Raw genomic sequence first — 16,686 nt, forward strand, 5'->3', positions numbered from 1 at the left:
TCTCCCTCCCCCTGAGACGTGGTTCACTGCCAGCACTGTCACTGCTTTTGACACACTCCTCCCTGAGGGCTACAAGATCCACTCTAAGCCCAGGACTAACCGGCCTGGAGGCGGAGTGGCCTTGATCTTCCCTGAATGGCACCCTGCTACTATTATTCCCACTCAGACCTACTCTTTCTTCGAATGCCTTGTCTGCAAGCTTAGTGTCTCTCCAACCCTCTCGTTGACTCTTGCCACCATGTACAAGACCCCTGGTCTGGTCTCCCTCTTCCTCTCGGAGTGGTCCGACCTCACTTCTTCTCTTCTTGCCTCCACCTCCAAGCTTCTCCTCCTCGGAGACTTCCATATTCACCTTGCCCCTTCTGTTTCGGCCACTGGACTTTTGTGCAGCCTCTGACTTTTTTTACCCTCACCAGTCATCCCTCCGCTCCGACACACTCAGTTGGACATACCTTGGATGCTCTCATCTCAGCAGACATCCCCATCTCCAACCATCTCACTCCACCGCTCTCCTGGTCTGACCATGTTCTCCGGTCCTCTCACCTGGATCTCTTAGGTCCCCTGGCTAAGCCTCCGCCTGCACAGCCAGCCTCCTTCTCCGTCATTCGTCTGACGAAGCGAGTGTCAGTTGCTGCTTTTGCCGCCACTTTCATTCCCACTGCCCATCCCACTCCTCCCACAGACTCCCACATTGACTCTTCCTTTGCTTATCTTCACCTCTCCATTACCAACACCCTGGGCATCCTTGCCCCTGTCATGAGGGTCCGCTTGAAGCCTGCCTCCAAGCGTGACACCTGGTATGAATCCGATCTAGCTTCCCTGAAGTGCAAGTGCAGAGTTGCTGAGCGGAAGTGGCAGTCATCTGGCACATCCTCTGACAGACTGGCCTGCCGCCTGTTCCAAAGGCAATACAGACTCTCCATTCGCTCGAAGAAGAGGGCCCATATCCAAGCCCACGTCTCTGGGGCCACTAACAACATGGGCGAACTGTTTAAAATCTGCAAGGAACTCTCCAATTCTACTGCATTCTACACTTCTCCCCTGCCATCCCTGACCCTCTGTACCTCACTGGCCTCCCACTTAACCAGAACTCAGGACATCCTGTCTTCCCTCTCCTCTACCTCCCGCCTTCCTCCCTCCACAGCTCTCAGGCCTCCCTTGGCCCCCCTCTACCCATCCCTCCTACTCTCCTCTTTCTCGCCCCTAACACCGAATGAGGTCTCTAGACCAGTCCTCTCTAAAAGTCTCCTTCAAACAGGTCATTCCCTGCTCCTCCAGAACTATCAAGGACAAAATGGCCTCCCTTGTGCCAGGCTTTGACTGATTTTCTTGTGCATCCTCTCCTCACAAAGCCCTCTGCCGACCCCTCCTTCCCGGTTAACTACCACCCTATGTCCATTACCCCCTTCGTGGGCAATCTCCTGGAGAAGCTGCTGATCTCCCAACTGATCCAACACACAATCTGTTAGTTGTCTCCATGACCATCAGTCTGTCTTCAGAGTAGCCAGAGGCGTGGAAACAGCTCTTTTGAACATCTGTGAAGATCTGCTTTCTAACCTTGACTCCAGCTCTCCTGCTGTCCTCATCCTCCTTTTCTGCCTTTTGATACGGTCAATCACGCCATCCTGATTTCTATTCTGCGAGAACCTGGGCATCACGGATCAGGTTCTGGTGTGGCAGACCTCCTTCCTCTTGGACCGACCCTCCCAGGTCCAACTTGGGTCCTTTCTCTCACCCTTCGCTCTCTTCACTTGTGTTGTCCCTCATGGCTCTATCCTCTCACCCTGGCTTTTCAATGTCTATCTGGCCCCTTTGGCCCACCTGATTTCCACTTTCTCGTCCAACTTCCAGTATTATGCGGATGACCTACAACTTTCAGGCTTCCCTCAGCCTCCTCTTTCCTTGCTCATTCCTGACCGTCTGCGATTCCGGAATTGTGCGCTTCCAACGATCTCTGCCTCAACGCCAGTAAGACTAGATTTTTCTAGTTGGAACCCCTACTCCTACTTCCCTTCTTGCACTCGGGCTGCCCTTCTTGGGCCCTCTTTACCCTCACCCTCCTCGGAGGCTAAAAACCTTAGGGTCATCTTCGATCCACCCTCTCCTGACATCATGGCCTCTTTCTCAATTTGCCTAACTCCACTCTTCGCCCTCTTTAACTAATCCAGAACAGGACTGCAAGACTTATCCTTGGCCTCAAGCCCATGAACTGCATCTCTCCAGCCCTGAAATCTCTGCACTATATCCAACTCGCTCTGTGCCTAAATACCTTCCCTCTAGAGCCCTTCGCTCAGCTACCTCAAACGGAGGGTCAGACGCTTCTCCAAGCAGAGTGGGGGTAGATCTTTCCTCTGCAGGTGCCTCCCTCTGGAACTGCCTCCCTGCCCCTGTCAAACTTGAGCAGGACCGCCTGAAACTCGTAAGCTGCTCAAGGCCTTCCCTTTTCCCCTCTGCCTTCCCTCTCCCTTGCTAACCTTCCTGTCTCCCTGCCCTGATTGGTTGCTGAGTACCCTCGGAGTCCCACAGGGTACCAGGCCCCTCCATGACCAGTCTTCCTGCACTGCCTTTGGCCCCACCGTGCACTTGGGGGCTGTAACTTTAACCCCACCCCCTTGCCTTCCTGCGCTTCCCCAGAGCCATGGTGCCCTGACCGCACTTTACCCTACCCTCTCCCCTGCACTTACCCCTCTCCTTTTCCCCCTTGCAATTTTGTTGTTGCACCTGCACGATCAGAACGACACAAGGCCTAGTAGGATCGTTTGTCCTGTATTCCCACTGTCTCGCCGTTCCTTGTTTTATGGCGCCTAGAAACACTTGTGTACAGGCGCATTATAAATACCAAATCATATCATATCCTCACTTCCAGTGTTATGCAGACGACAGGCAGCTCTCCGTCAAGCTTCCCTCTACTGCCTCCTCTTCCTCCTTCCTCATCCCTGACTTTCTGACTGCTAATTGGGCATGGTGTGCTGCCAATGATCTCTGCCTTAAAGCCAGTAGGACTGGGATCCTTCTCATTGGGAGACCAGCACCCTCCTTTCCTCTCTCTCCCTCTGGCCGCCTATTATGGGTCCCCTCCCCTCACCCTCTTGTGAGGCAACACATCTTCGCATCATCTTTGACTCCTCTCATTCTCTCCTCTCATTGTGCACCTCGCCAAGAAGGTCCACTATCATCTGCACCTCCTCAGAGGCATTCTCCCTTTCCTGACCTTCCCCCAGAAACTCAATGTCTCCAGAGCTCTGGTCCTCCCTTCCTCAATATTCCTTTATCCTCCCATCGCCCCCTTCAACTAATACAGAATAGGACTGCCAGACTTATCCTTGGCCTCAAGCCCAGGGACTGCATTTCTACAGCCCTAAAACCTCTCCACTGACTGATGCCAGGATCAAGTTCAAGACCCAGTGCATCATCCAGAGGGCTTTCTTGGGCCTGGGACCTCCCTACATCCAACTCTGCCTAAATACCTCCCTGCTAGAGCCCTTCGGTCTTGTAGCTCCAAATCTTTGTAGAGTGGGGGCAGATCTCTTTCCGCTGCAGGAGCCTCCCTCTGGAATGGACTCCCTGCCCCTCTCAGGCTTGAGCTGACCGCCTAAAGTACTGGAAGCTCCTCGAGACCCTCCTTCTCTCTTCTTTCTTCCCTCTCCCCGTCCCCTGCTAACGCCCCCATGCTGCTACAGTGACTGGCTTCCTGGTTCCCTATGAGTTGTACAGGCCACCAGCCCCCCCCACCTCCATTGCATCCCCTCTTCGCACTTTGCATGTGGACCTTCACCCCATGCAATCCCTGGCACTTACCCTCCTGGCCTCCCTATAGCACTCGCCTGGCCCCTGGGCCCCTCCCCCCATTACTTGCACTCTCTCCTCTTTACACTACATATCCCATCACACCCTAGCACTTTGAGTTTCGCACAGACAGGCACTCTTCTCTCACCTCCACCACCACACCCCTCTTTTTTTTCACCTCCCCCTGCACTTCTTGTTACTGCACTTGCACGATCCGAATGTTACAAGGCCTAGTAGAACCGTTATTGTTATAATTCTCTATTGTCATCCACCCGCTGTCCAACCACACGTCACCCCTTTTTGTCTTGGGGCGCCTTGAAACACCATTTGTTGTATAGGCACCTTACAAATATCCAATAAATAAAATATCCCCTAGACTGTGGCTCCGTCTGTCAGATAAATCCATACACAACCTTCGGAGGGCCCAAAACCATGCAGTTCATCTCACATATGGCCTAGAAGGCTGGATCACATCTATGCAGCCATGGCATCCGTGCATTCGCTTCAAGCCAAACAACGTCTTGACTTCAAGGCGCTCTGCTGCCCTGCCCTTCATTCTCGAAGTAGAGGAAAGTGTAGAATTCCGGAACCTACTGGCATGGCATCCGAGCAGATGCAAACATTTTGGGACCAGAACCCTCTATACGCAAGGCTCCATGCTCTGGAACTCTCCATCTGTCTTCGAATTGAACCAGTATCTGCTTAAGACTTTACAGGTGACCTTGACCTGCAGACTATGTGTTAAACCTGTCTTTCCTTTTCTTTCACCCTCCCTCCCCTTTTAGCAAGCACTCTGAAGTAGCCTTCTATGCAGCTTGGAACCTATGTCAAACCCTGTAAATGCATACAAAATTATCACGTCATGGTAGCCAATTACTTCATGCTTACAATAAAAGTGCCAAAAAGATGGGAGACAATCCTCCTTTTTATGTTTACACTAACATGACACAAATATCACACTTCCCCTTTTGGATCTATTTTAAGAAGGATCAGGAAGATTGTGCTGTGAAATGCTTGAACCTCCTGCATGTCAGTTCTGCACAAACTCATCAGTAACTTGAGCTGAACTCTAAACTGGGAGATTGGTTAGCAAAAAAGGCATTCAGGTAGATAATGGGACGCTTGGTTTTGCTTTCCGGAGAGTTTCGTGGAACTGAAAAACAACTTGCATTGTGTGCACTGAATTACAGCATTTCATCAGAAGCATTTCTGTAATCGAACAAATTGCTAATAACGTGGAACAAAACCACTCTTCCCTAGGAGCCTAGATGAGTTGCAGGTGTGACGTTGAATGATGAAACGCAGAATTCCTTTTACTTGACTCATCCTCATGTATCTTGCTCTTCGTTACAGATTCTATCAAGGACGCCGCACTCTTGATGACCTGCGGCAGATTGGCCGTTGGGACCGCTGCACAGGCAAGACTGGAAGATGGAGGGGAAACCTGATCTCCAAGATTGTGCAATCCGGCTGCGCATATGATAACAAAGCTGTCTCCCCAGTGGTCCGGCAGACATTGCAGCACTGGGGCTACCGGTTGACTCCAGAGGACTTCGAGCAGGGTGCTAAGAAGGCAAGGAAGAGGCTGAAATAGGACGCCTGGGAGCTGTACCACGTCCATCTCTGTAGGGGTAGCGGAAGAACAAAACAGACTTGTGCATGACCTGAATTGCGTGATAGCCCAAGGAGTCATGGTTGGGTGAAGTTTACATAGAATCCGACATCGCATAATAACTGCTGGGCCTTATTTCATTGCTTATGACCACACCCCTTTCCATGCTTTCCCGCACAAGGAAAATGTGTATTAAACATTTTTTTTTTATCCAATTACCCCTCATTGAAGGACCTGCCCACATTGTACAGCTGCAGAACACAAATTCCCAGTCTTACTTGACGCACACATGCATATTGTCAATGGGATTCTTAATATACGTTCTGATTAATGGATTTAATATCCCAGCACCCACTCCTCTCTGGATGCACTTTGCTTAATTAACAAGGGCCTATGCTCCATCACTAGGTTAATCTCATTAAAACTAGGACTTTGTGATGTGGACTGGGCCCACCATATGCCAAGCATCACATGACTCTTTTTTTTCTTCTTTATAGGTTACAAATCGCATTAACTGATGCAGTTAGTTTTAACTGACCCTAGAGTGCATTTGCACATGGGGTAGCGATGCAGCTAGTGTACATATTTTTTTCCGATTAGACAAAGCTGATGCTGACCCCAATTGGCGGGGCATTTTATATTATCTGAGTGGTAGCACCCTCTACTGTACCGGACAGCTTTGGTTTTCCTATAACAGACACCAGGCAGTAACTAAAGAATGAGAACAAAAACTGAGCTTGGGACCAGACAAGTGGCCAGGTAGATGGGCTAAGAGGATGGGCCTGGAATTCTTTATCTGTCATGCATGGGTCTGTGCCTTCTCTTCTATAGGGTGTATTTTATACATGAATTGATGTTTTCATGCTGTAATAAAAGACATCCCACCAGAGGGACATTTTTCAAAGAGTGTGACTATCTGTATATGTGTACATCCAGTATTTATGCATCATTTTATGAATTTGGAAAGATTTATTGTAATTTTAACAGCGATCATAGCATACGTTACAAAACCAATGCCAAGTCCCTCACAGAGGGAGAAGAGGCATGTTAAAATAAGGATGGACCTGTTGAGGTAAAGCACTAGGCTGCAGGTACACATCGGAGCCACAATATCATATGAAAAACTAAGTGGATATTAGAAGAGAGTCCACATTTACAATATTCAGGAAATAGGGGTGAGGCCCTGTTAAATAGTGTCAGATAAGTGAAGCAACTAATTGTTTAATATAAGAGACGAAGAAATATGGGTTTAACTCTAAGGGCACTCAAGATAGTGTAGTTATGGTCGAGTGGAATCCCAGTGCATACCATGTAGAGAAGGTAATATGATTTCTGATGCTTGTTAATCTGCTTAGAATCACATGCTGTGCATGTAGTTCGACATCTAGTGGTAATCGCAGAGTATTGCATCTTTGTTTTGAGGGTGGAAAGGGGACGTTGACATGGGCGTGCCTGTAACACTATCCCTAGCGTGACGTGTAGTGTATCCAAAATGCCTCACGCGTCGAGGTCCCTCAGATTTATTTTTTTTCCCCGCCCAAGTAGTTGGTCGCCATATGCGAAGCTCGAAAGAGATATATTACAAATCGTTTGTCCCACGACCGATGGTAGTCTATTCTTTCGTTTTCAACTTCTGCTACTTCGTGGATCCCAACGCCAAATATGTCTACTGCTTTCAGCGACTGTTGCATCGGCCGACGCTGTCGGCTGCATGGCCTTGGCCCTCTGGCCAGGCCTATACAGGAGTGTAGCCCCAGGGTTTGATTCTCTGAGAATGCATTTCCTTTTCCCCTCTTCTCTCTTCTGGTCTGGCTGCCGCCCTTTACCTCTGCTATGGAGACTACTCCATTTAAGTTCTGTCCGTCTTGCAACGGTTTAGTACCCTTGGAAGGACACCCATCGCAAGTTTAACTCGTGACCACAACGAGCAATACTGCAAGTCCTGCCAACTTTTTCGTTTAAAGATGTTAAAAGATAGGCAGATGAAACGGTGGGCGGCCTACGCTATGCAGGCCGAGAGTGGTTCCCCCGTCAGTGCCGTCGCTTCGAGTGACAAGGAGTCTAGTGGCAGCCATGGCCCCGATGTGGAGGCCATAAACCTTTTTGCGGAACCGTCCGGTTCCCAGGTGCCCGGCCCCGACAGGCAGGCCACAAGTACAACTATGGGGAGATCTGTCGAAGCCTCAGATGCCAACAGGTGCCTACCGATCCTCACGATCGCCCGCCCTCCCCGCATCCGACGTCTCCTCATGCTTCCCGGCATTCAACCCATAAAGGCGACTCTTCTAACAAACACACGAGGGCTGACAGGCCGTCTAAGAGCGTGACAGCTCCAAAGGTTTCGGCAGAGCTGAAAACCACAACGACCTCTCACAAGCGACAAAGCTACGCGAGAGCCTCGCAGCTATTATGTCGGTGGATGAAAGGCCAAAAAACACCCCCTCTTGTCGAGGGGGGTATTCTGAAGGGACCAAGCCCCTATCTAAGGCTTTACCTGATAAAAACCAGCATCCTAGGGACTCTTTCCCTCCGAGGGAGCCCTTCCCACCTCCAGAACCCTCTGGTTCATCTCTGTTGACCAGAGTAAGATTTGAAAACTATTTGGACAAATTGTCAGTTTGTAGACTTTTCAGAAAAGTGTATTACCCCTAAAAGACCTAGGGAGGAGGATCCCTACCCTATTTTACCAAAGGTGCACAAGCTTTCAAGCCAAGCTCTAACTCAACAAGAAGTTGTCTTTTGAGTTCTCGGAACCTGAAGAGGCATACAAGGTTCCCTATGCTCAGGAAGGCAATCCATTTGGGCAGGACATAACTGACCAGTGCCCAGAATGGGGTCAAGATCAACCTACAGAGGGAGCACCTGGGCTTTCACCCACTCCAACTCCTGACCCAGACGGCAGCTGACCACTTCCAGATTGCCACGCAAGAAGCGGCTCAAGACACTGATTTTGTGGAGGACATTCTGAAGGAAAAAACCCCTACAAGTCAGGCTATCCCCCTACTAAATTTGATTAAGAAACGCCTCACGCCTTCTTTACTGTCCCCTTCCCTTGCAAGAGCTGTTGACCCTCGGCTTGAAACAGGATCTCACCATGCGTCCTGTGTTAGACTTGCGCCCAGCGAACAATTTTGTCAAGCCGCAAAAGTTCAGAATGACAACATTGCAGGAAGTAATCCCACTCACACAGTGGGGGTTACATGGCAACATTGGATATGAAAGATGCATACTTTCATATTTCAATGTTGCCAGTACACGGGAAGTACTTAAGGTTCATGATAGAGGACAAGCACTATCAGTTCAAGGTCCTTCCCTTCGGCGTTGCCTCAGCCCCAAGGGTGTTTATGAAAGTACTGGTGGTAGATGCTGGTCACCTGCGCAGGCAGTCCATTCCAGTCTATCCTTACCTCAACGACAGGGGATTCGTACGTAACATGCCTATCAAGTACCCAGAAGTCATTCTATCTTCAGTCTGGGTTGCTTGATCAATGAGAAAAAGTCCAGCCTAGACCCCAGCCAAGTCAAGCCATTTCTGGGGGCTCTAATTCAGAAAAGACAGGCTCGTCTTCCCCTCCAAGGAGAGGGTCCAAAACATGCTGTTCCAGATACCTCACTATGTGGCCAATCACAAGGTGACCGTACGCAAAGCCATGCGACTGTTAGGGATGATGGCCTCCTGCATTTATCTAGTCCCACATGCACTTCTGCGCATGCGTCCCATGCAAGAGTAGCTCTCGAGCCAATAGTGTCAGGCCAGCGCCCAGTGGGACGATCTAGTGGTTGTCTTGGAAGCCCTTGTTCTCTCTGCAGTGGTGGTCAAGGGAAAATCTCTTGCAAGGGAAGGCCTTCACCACCCCCGCATCTCTGACTGGGTGGGGAGGGGCTCACCTCCTTCATCAAATGGCGCACAGCGTTTGGTCCCCAGCAGTAGTATCCAATCATATGATCCTGTTGGAACTGCTAGCCGTATTCAAGGCCCTGAAGGCTTTTCAAACAGACCTCAAGGGGACGACGGGTCTAGTCCTCATCAATAGTACCACGGCCATGTTTAACCGGAACAAGCAAGGGGGCACTAAGTCTCCAGGGTTATCCACACTGTCTCAGAACACATGGAAATTAGCTCTCAAACACAAGATGCGCCTCCTGTCACAGCACGTTCCAGGGGAACTCAATCTTCTGGCAGACGTGCTCAGCAGAGACTTACCTCTACACGTAGAGTACAAGTGGCGATTTCACGAAGACATTGTTCTCAACGTCTTCGCAGACTGGGGCTTCCCATAGATCGACTTGTTTGTGACACTGGAGAACACACAATGCCCAGATTACACCTGGTCAGGAAAATGTGTCAACGTTCCCTCCCCACTTTCCCACCCACCGCCCCCTCAACCCCATCACCCCTACTCCCCTAGTCAACAAGATAGTGCACCAGTCACAATGATTCGGGTGGCCCGCCAACCTTGGTTCTCTCATTTTATGGCAATGTCGGTTTTCCCTGCGAGGAAGCTACCATGCCTGTACAACATGCTTTCACAAGACAAGGGGGAAACACTTCATCTATGCCCTCAAACTCTCAGTTTAGCAGCCTGGCTCCTGAAGTCATAGAGTTTGTACACCTCCAACTCCCTCAAAGATGTATGGACATACTTAAGCACAAAAACACCAGATGTTGCTACTTCAGCAAATGGAAACGCTTTGTCATCTGGTGCAATGCCAAGAGCATCAATCCTATTGAATGCTCACCAGCACACATTGTCCTGTACCAAACTCGCCTACTAGATTCAGGCCTGGTTTTTATTTCCTCAAAAGTCCACTTAGCTGCACTTTCAGCCTGCACCACGTCCCAGAAAAAGGTTTTGTGGTGGAAAATTCCAGTAATCAAGGCTTTTATTGAAGGAGTTAAAAGACTTCATCCCCCAAACTCCAACCCAGCTCCCGGATGGGACCTGACTGTTGTTCTTACTAGACTAATGGGACCTCCCTTTGAACCTATGCTTAAGGCTAGCCTTAAAGCACTCACTTAGAAGACCACCTTCCTGGTGACAGTTGCATCAATAAGATGAGTTGGTGAACTGCAGGCCCTTTCAGTTCAGGACCCATTTGTCTCGATGCACAAGGATAAGGTGGTCCTGCGCACTCACCCACGATTTGCGCCTACATTTATTTCAAAGTTCCATGTGAACCAATCAATAGAACTACCCACCTTTTTCCAGAACCCCTCTAACATGGCAGAAAGAAGCCTCCACACTGCGAAGCAGGTGAGTGTGTGTTTTAAAAAACTTGTCCTGCGCCATTTGGTGAGCACTTTTCTTTGGGCCTGTATCCTGTTTGCTGCCTCTGCCGTCCCGATCCTCTCCGCACCTACTTCCCTGTTCTCCCTCATCCCGCCTCCCATCCCAGCCCGCCCACACCTGTCCTGATTGGTGCCTCCACCAGCCATAGGGTAGCCTGTGCAGCCCTTGCGGCTAAGGACCCCAGGTAAAGGGCGGCTCCTTCAGAGGAGGCTCCAGATCGTGTCAGCAGGAGAAGCCAGTGGCCAGCCGTCAACCAGCAACGACCCACAAGGCAAGTGTAGCCGAGATGGTTCGCTCCTTACAAACCGTACACTCCCATTACATGTTAGTCTACGTCAAACTTTATTATTATTTTTTTAAAAATGTTTTTATTGGTTTCCAACAAACAGAATACAGTGCACCTAACATGGCGTACAAAACAAAAAGAAACCCCTCCAACTGCCCACCCACCCCAAGAGTCTCGCCATCTGCAATCATACTTAGTTCTCAGGCGATCAGTTGTAGCCAAACCGTCAGCGTTTCCTCCTCCTCCTCCTCCCGCTCCTCCTCCTGGTCCTCCTCCTCCTCCTAACCCCCTTCTCTCCAGGCAGCCGTCTCAGCATCCGCCCATTTCAATAGATCCCTCCACCATGCCTCTGCGCTTGGTCTCGCCTGCGCCTTCCAGCCCATGGCTATTCTGCGCTTCACTAGAATATATGCCAGATCCTTGAGCCTGCTAACATGCTTACGTTTATGGGGTCTCGGGCATCCCCCCACCATACATGCCCATAGGGAATCCACCTTCAACTTTATCCCTTTGCTGCTCAACCGGTCTGCTATTTCATCCCAATATCTACCTATTTCAGGACAGGCCCAGAACATATGCACCATCCCAGCATTCTCCTCCCGAAATTTTGCGCAATATTGTGTAGCTGCATTTGTAAACTTTGTGATTTTCATGGGGGTTAGGTACGCTCTATGGGTAATGGTAATATATCTGGACTTGCTGTAGTCTAACATTCCTTGAGACCTTCTTATGATATCTCTGCATCCTTTCCCATAATCCGTCACTAATAATCTCTCCGCTTTCCTCCTCCCAGTCCCGTCTCAGTTGGGCTGGCTCCTTCCCCACCTTAAACATCAGTATTTCATATATCCTGGAGATCTCATGGCCCCCCTCCTAGACTGTATGGTTCATTTATATGGCTTCATCGGGTTGTTGGGCTAAGTCTATCTCTGACCACGTCCTCTTTACTAGTTTCTGCAGCTGCACATATGTAATAAACTGGTCCCCATGCAAGCCTGTCTCTTCCACTAGTGTTTCAAACTCTATCCTGCCCTCTTCCGTCCACATATCCCCCAGGGTTGTCACTCGCACGGGTTCCCAGTGTTCCCTGATCACACTTCTCAGCTGATCGTCCACCCCTTTCAGGGTCACCAAGGGGACATGCCGGGGACATGGCGACAGACACCCTATCGTTCTACATGCTCTGGGCCAAATCTCCCTGCCCAGGACCAGCAACGCTGGTTTCCTCCCCTTAGTTTGGGTCGGGTACCCGCATCCACTCATTTAAAAGGTAGGGTCTGCAATCCGCCCTCAATAGCCTGGCCTCTGGCGTGACCTCTTCAGATAGCCATCTTGCTACATATTGAAGTTGGGCTGCTAAATAATACACTTCAAAGTTAAGAAGCCTAATTCTAGCTCGGTCATATTGATTCTGCAATTTCCATAGGGCCACTCTATTTCTAGAATTATGCCAAATAAACCCCCCGCATATGCTATGTAACTTAGAGAAAAAACGTTTAGGTATATTATATGGGACATTTGCGAAGTTGTGCAACAGCCTCGGGAGTGCCACCATCTTGAGCAATGCCGCCCTCCCCATCATGGTCAGGGGCAGCTGTGTCCAAAATGCCATGTTCAGTTCTAGGCCTCAAACTGCCTCTTCTGTGTTGTTCTTATGTTCCTCCTTCGCCATGTGGTACATCTTAACCCCCAAATATCGAAATGTGTCCACGGCCCCCCCCAATCTGCAACACCGGCAACGCATCCAGGGGCACCCCTTTGTATCTACCCAGGGGGAATATGGTGGATTTCTTGGGGTTCATCGTTATACCCGACAGTATAGCGTAGCACTCTAGAACTTCCAGAATGTATTGCAAATTTTCTTCTGGGTATTGCAGATATAGCAACATATCCGCATACAACAAGATCAAGTATTTCCCTCCCGTTAGTTTCAATGCCCACTTCCCTATATTGATATCTAAGATACGCTGCCAGCGGTTCTAGCGCTAGAATGAATAGCAATGGGGACCAGGGGCATCCATGTCTGGTACCGCTACTTAACGTCCATCTGTGTGAGATTACCGATCCCGTCCGGACCCTGCCCCTTAGGTTCACTGTATAGTAACGTGACCCATCTCAAATACGCCGGTCCCATCCCATAATTTTCCAAGACCCCAAGCAGCCATGACCACCTGACTGAGTCAAATGCCTTGACTGAGTCGAGAGATATCACTGCTATTTCTTGCGAGCTTTCAGCCGTTTGGTCAATGATATGGTGTAGTCTACGGAGGTTGTCGGAAATACGCCTCCCGGTTCAATTCTGATGTATCAGGGTATTAATTATTGGCTTCAGTCTATTTGCCATCACTGCGGTGAGGATCTTACTATCCTGATTTAACACCGAGAGCGGTCTGTAGGATCCAGTCTATATCTGGTTTACGGGCCTTGAGAAGCGGAACTGTTATTGCTTCCCTCAGAGATTCCGGTAGCCTGCCAATTTCGAACGCTTCATTAAGCATGGCCAGTAGAGGGGGGAGAGTAGTTCGACCATATGTCTTGTAAAATCGCTTGGGTAACCCATCTGCGCCTGGAGCTTTATTCGTAGGTAGGGCTCGGATCACATTTTCTAGTACCTCTAGCGTGAGCAGTGTATCTAACCTCTTTCTGTCTGGCCCTTCTAGTTTAGGTAGGGCAATCTCTTGTAATGTTTCTCTAATGTCTGTCTCTTCGTCACCTGGCCTGTCCCGAGTATAGGTTTTGATAGTATCCATAGTATTCACTCCTTCTTGGGTATCCGCCATTGTGCCGTCTGACTTGCCTATCTCCTGTATCGTCTGGCTGGGCGTTTCATTCTTATACAGCCAGGCCAGTAGTCTGCCAGGCTTATCTCCCTCTGCATGCTGTCTTTCTATACATTTCCTATAGCTCAGATTACTCACCCTTTCCCAGTGGACCCTGCACTTCTCTTGTAGTTGGACTGTCTTTTCTGGAGATTCTCCTCCGTCTTTCATTTTAGCTTCGATCTCCTTCTCTGTATCTTGCAATTCCATTAGGATACCCCCTTGTAGCCCCTTTGACTTCGAGATCGCCTGCCCTCTCATTACTACTTTAAATGCTTCCCAAAGCGTCCCTGTTGACTGGACGCTTCCCGTATTTAATTCAAAATAGTCCTATATGGCCTCCCTAAGGTCTTCCCTGAATGTGGAGTCTTTGAGTGCTTCTGCTCTCGGCCTCCACGTCGGTATCCTTGGTCTGGGGGTGTGGTCTGCCACGTTACTACCAGGGAGCGTGGTCCGAAAGGACCGCTGCCTTGTATTCCGCCGTGCTAACATCTGTCATCAGTGAATTGGCCACAGACACATAGTCCAGCCTGGTGTCCAAGTCATGCGGGGATGAATAATGAGAGTAACCTCTCTGTTGTGAGTGCAGTTCCCTCCATATATCAATTAGCTGAACATATTGTATCAATGTGGCCAGGGCATTCGCTGCCGGGTTGGGTCTGGTCATTTTATCATCTGATCTGCCCAGCCTGGGGTCTGTCGTGCAATTAAAATCTCCCCCCATGATCACCAATCCATCTATATATGGGCTCAGTGTGGTATACATATTCCTGAGGTACATTGCTGTTTGGGGCATACACGTTAATGAAATTGACTTCTTTGTTACCCATTAATCCCTTCAACATTCCTATTCTGCCGTCTGCTTCCGCCTTGTGTTGTAACAATTTGAATGGGACATGGGGTGCTATCCAAGTGAGGACCCCTCTGGCATAGGCCGAGTATGGGGCTCCCACTGTAGTTCCTTTCCATTTTATCTCTATCGCCTTCATTTCGTCTCTGGTTGGGTGGGTCTCTTGTAACATAGCTATGTCAATTTTCTGTCGCCTCGGGTACATTATAATTTTATTCCGTTTAATATAGTTATTCAGCCCTCGTACATTCCATGCCACACTCCTTAAGTCTCCCATTTTAACCATACCCCTCTCCCCCCTGTTCCAATTCTTTCTCCTTCCTGTTCCAACCTCATTGTGATGGTAGACTCTTATTGTTACTGAAAAGCGGCTCTGCCCTGCCCTGCCCTGCCCTCTCCCTTCCCAACTCCCCCTCACCCCCCCCTCCGCCCCCAACTTCTCCCAACTGTTGCTCAGCTCCATCCCTGGATCTCAGGCTCCCCCACTTCTCAACCACTGCTCAGCTGCGCTTATGCAGAGGTTGCAGCAGATGGATACTTACTACTGTATCCTACTGTAGCTACCTACTGGGGTTGAGGTTGCGCTCCTGTACTGCAATATCAGTGCGTATCCCTTATTATTTGGTTTCTTCCCAGCCATATTTACCCGTAGAGTCCCTCAAACTCTGTCCCCACAACTGTTCGCAAATGCTTAGGTCATAGCTGATCTCTCCCCCCAGGCCCGTCTAACTATAAGGAGGAAACAGCCGTTCACTTATCCTGTTCCTCCAGTTTCCGCCCCTTCGTGTCCTCTGGGCAGCTCATCCTGTTCATCCACGCCATGGCATCTTCCGGTGTTTCAAAAAAGAAAGCCTTGTCGTCCCATAAGACCTTGAGTTTCGCTAGGTAAAGCAGTCTGTACTTCAGGCCTGCCTCTCGTAGTCTCCTCTTGACCATCACAAAGCTCAAGCGCTGCTTTTGTACCAGGAAGGTGTAGTCTGGGTAGGCAATGATAGTCGCTGACGCCCTGGTATTTGTTCCTCTTTTCCGAAAGTACTCTAGTATCTTTTCGTGGTTTCTGTAATGGAGTTTCTGATGTTTGTTAATCTTCTTATATTCACATGCTGTGCATAGGTCCGACATCCAGTGGTCACTACGGAGTATTGCATTTTGTTTTTCGTAGTCGAAAAAGGGGACGTCGACAAGGCATGTCTGTAACACTATCCCTATAGTGACGTGCGTTGTACCCACAATCCCTCACGCGTCGAGGTCCCTCAGATTGTTTTTTTCCGCGCAGCTTCTGGTCGCCTTACGCGGAGCTCCTAGAGAGACATTGCAAATACTTACTACGGACCTCGGTCCTTAATTATACTTATTATATTGTTAAAGATCCCTCCCCTCGACGTTAGCTGTGAAGCTGTTTCTCCGCCGAGCAAGTTTTCGACGGAGGGGAAGAGACGGAGGAGATCCTTCGGCGCTGCCGAACACATGGCCTGGCCTCGCCGGCCAACATACAGTAGGGAGAGTGGGGGTTCGAACTTTTATCTTCTCTTTGAGAATGTCTTTCTTTCTCCCCTATCTTTCCTTTGGGGTTGTTATCACCAGTTATTATTGCCTCAGCTATGGAGAGGACACCTTTTAAGTTTTGCCCACGCTGTAGGGGCAAGTACACTTGGAAGGACAAACACAAGCTCTGTAATCGTTGCTTGCCCCTCGATCATAAGGACAGCTGCGCGGCCTGTAAGCTCTTGAAACCAAGAACTCTTAAAGAACGCAAAGTTAAGAGGTGGGCGGACTACGCTATGCCAAAGTCAGTTTCCTCACCCGCCGCCGCTGTTACAGAAAGTGACGAGGAGGGTGATAACTCTATGTCCGTTACGGAAGTCTTAACCCCCAGAAGGAGCGCTTGTGCTCCTCGACGTCCGTCCCCGGCCCCGACGGTCTCGGCTCACGCCCTGCTTATGGGGATGAACACCCCGGCGACAAGGACGCACATAGACCCCATAGGCCTAAGCACACAACCCACGGCTCTTCTTCGTCGAAGACGAAGGATCCATCAGCGC

At 49.6% G+C, this 16,686-nt stretch overlaps 1 protein-coding gene across 2 annotated transcripts in view; it reads left to right on the plus strand.

Moving 5' to 3' along the window:
* Window positions 1-6,304, plus strand: part of LOC138480687 (uncharacterized) — a 142,567-nt gene extending 136,263 nt beyond the window's left edge. For both annotated transcript variants that reach the window (XM_069612364.1, XM_069612365.1), the window contains exon 6: window positions 5,140-6,304. In XM_069612364.1, coding sequence (XP_069468465.1) covers window positions 5,140-5,380 — 241 coding nt within the window. In that variant the 3' untranslated portion in view covers window positions 5,381-6,304. The remainder of the gene's footprint in view (window positions 1-5,139) is intronic.
* Window positions 6,305-16,686: the final 10,382 nt, after the last annotated feature.

Source organism: Ambystoma mexicanum, chromosome 5p (assembly GCF_040938575.1).
Source record: "Ambystoma mexicanum isolate Mex_15411 chromosome 5p, UKY_AmexF1_1, whole genome shotgun sequence".
In the NCBI taxonomy this organism is placed as follows: Eukaryota; Metazoa; Chordata; class Amphibia; order Caudata; family Ambystomatidae; genus Ambystoma; species Ambystoma mexicanum.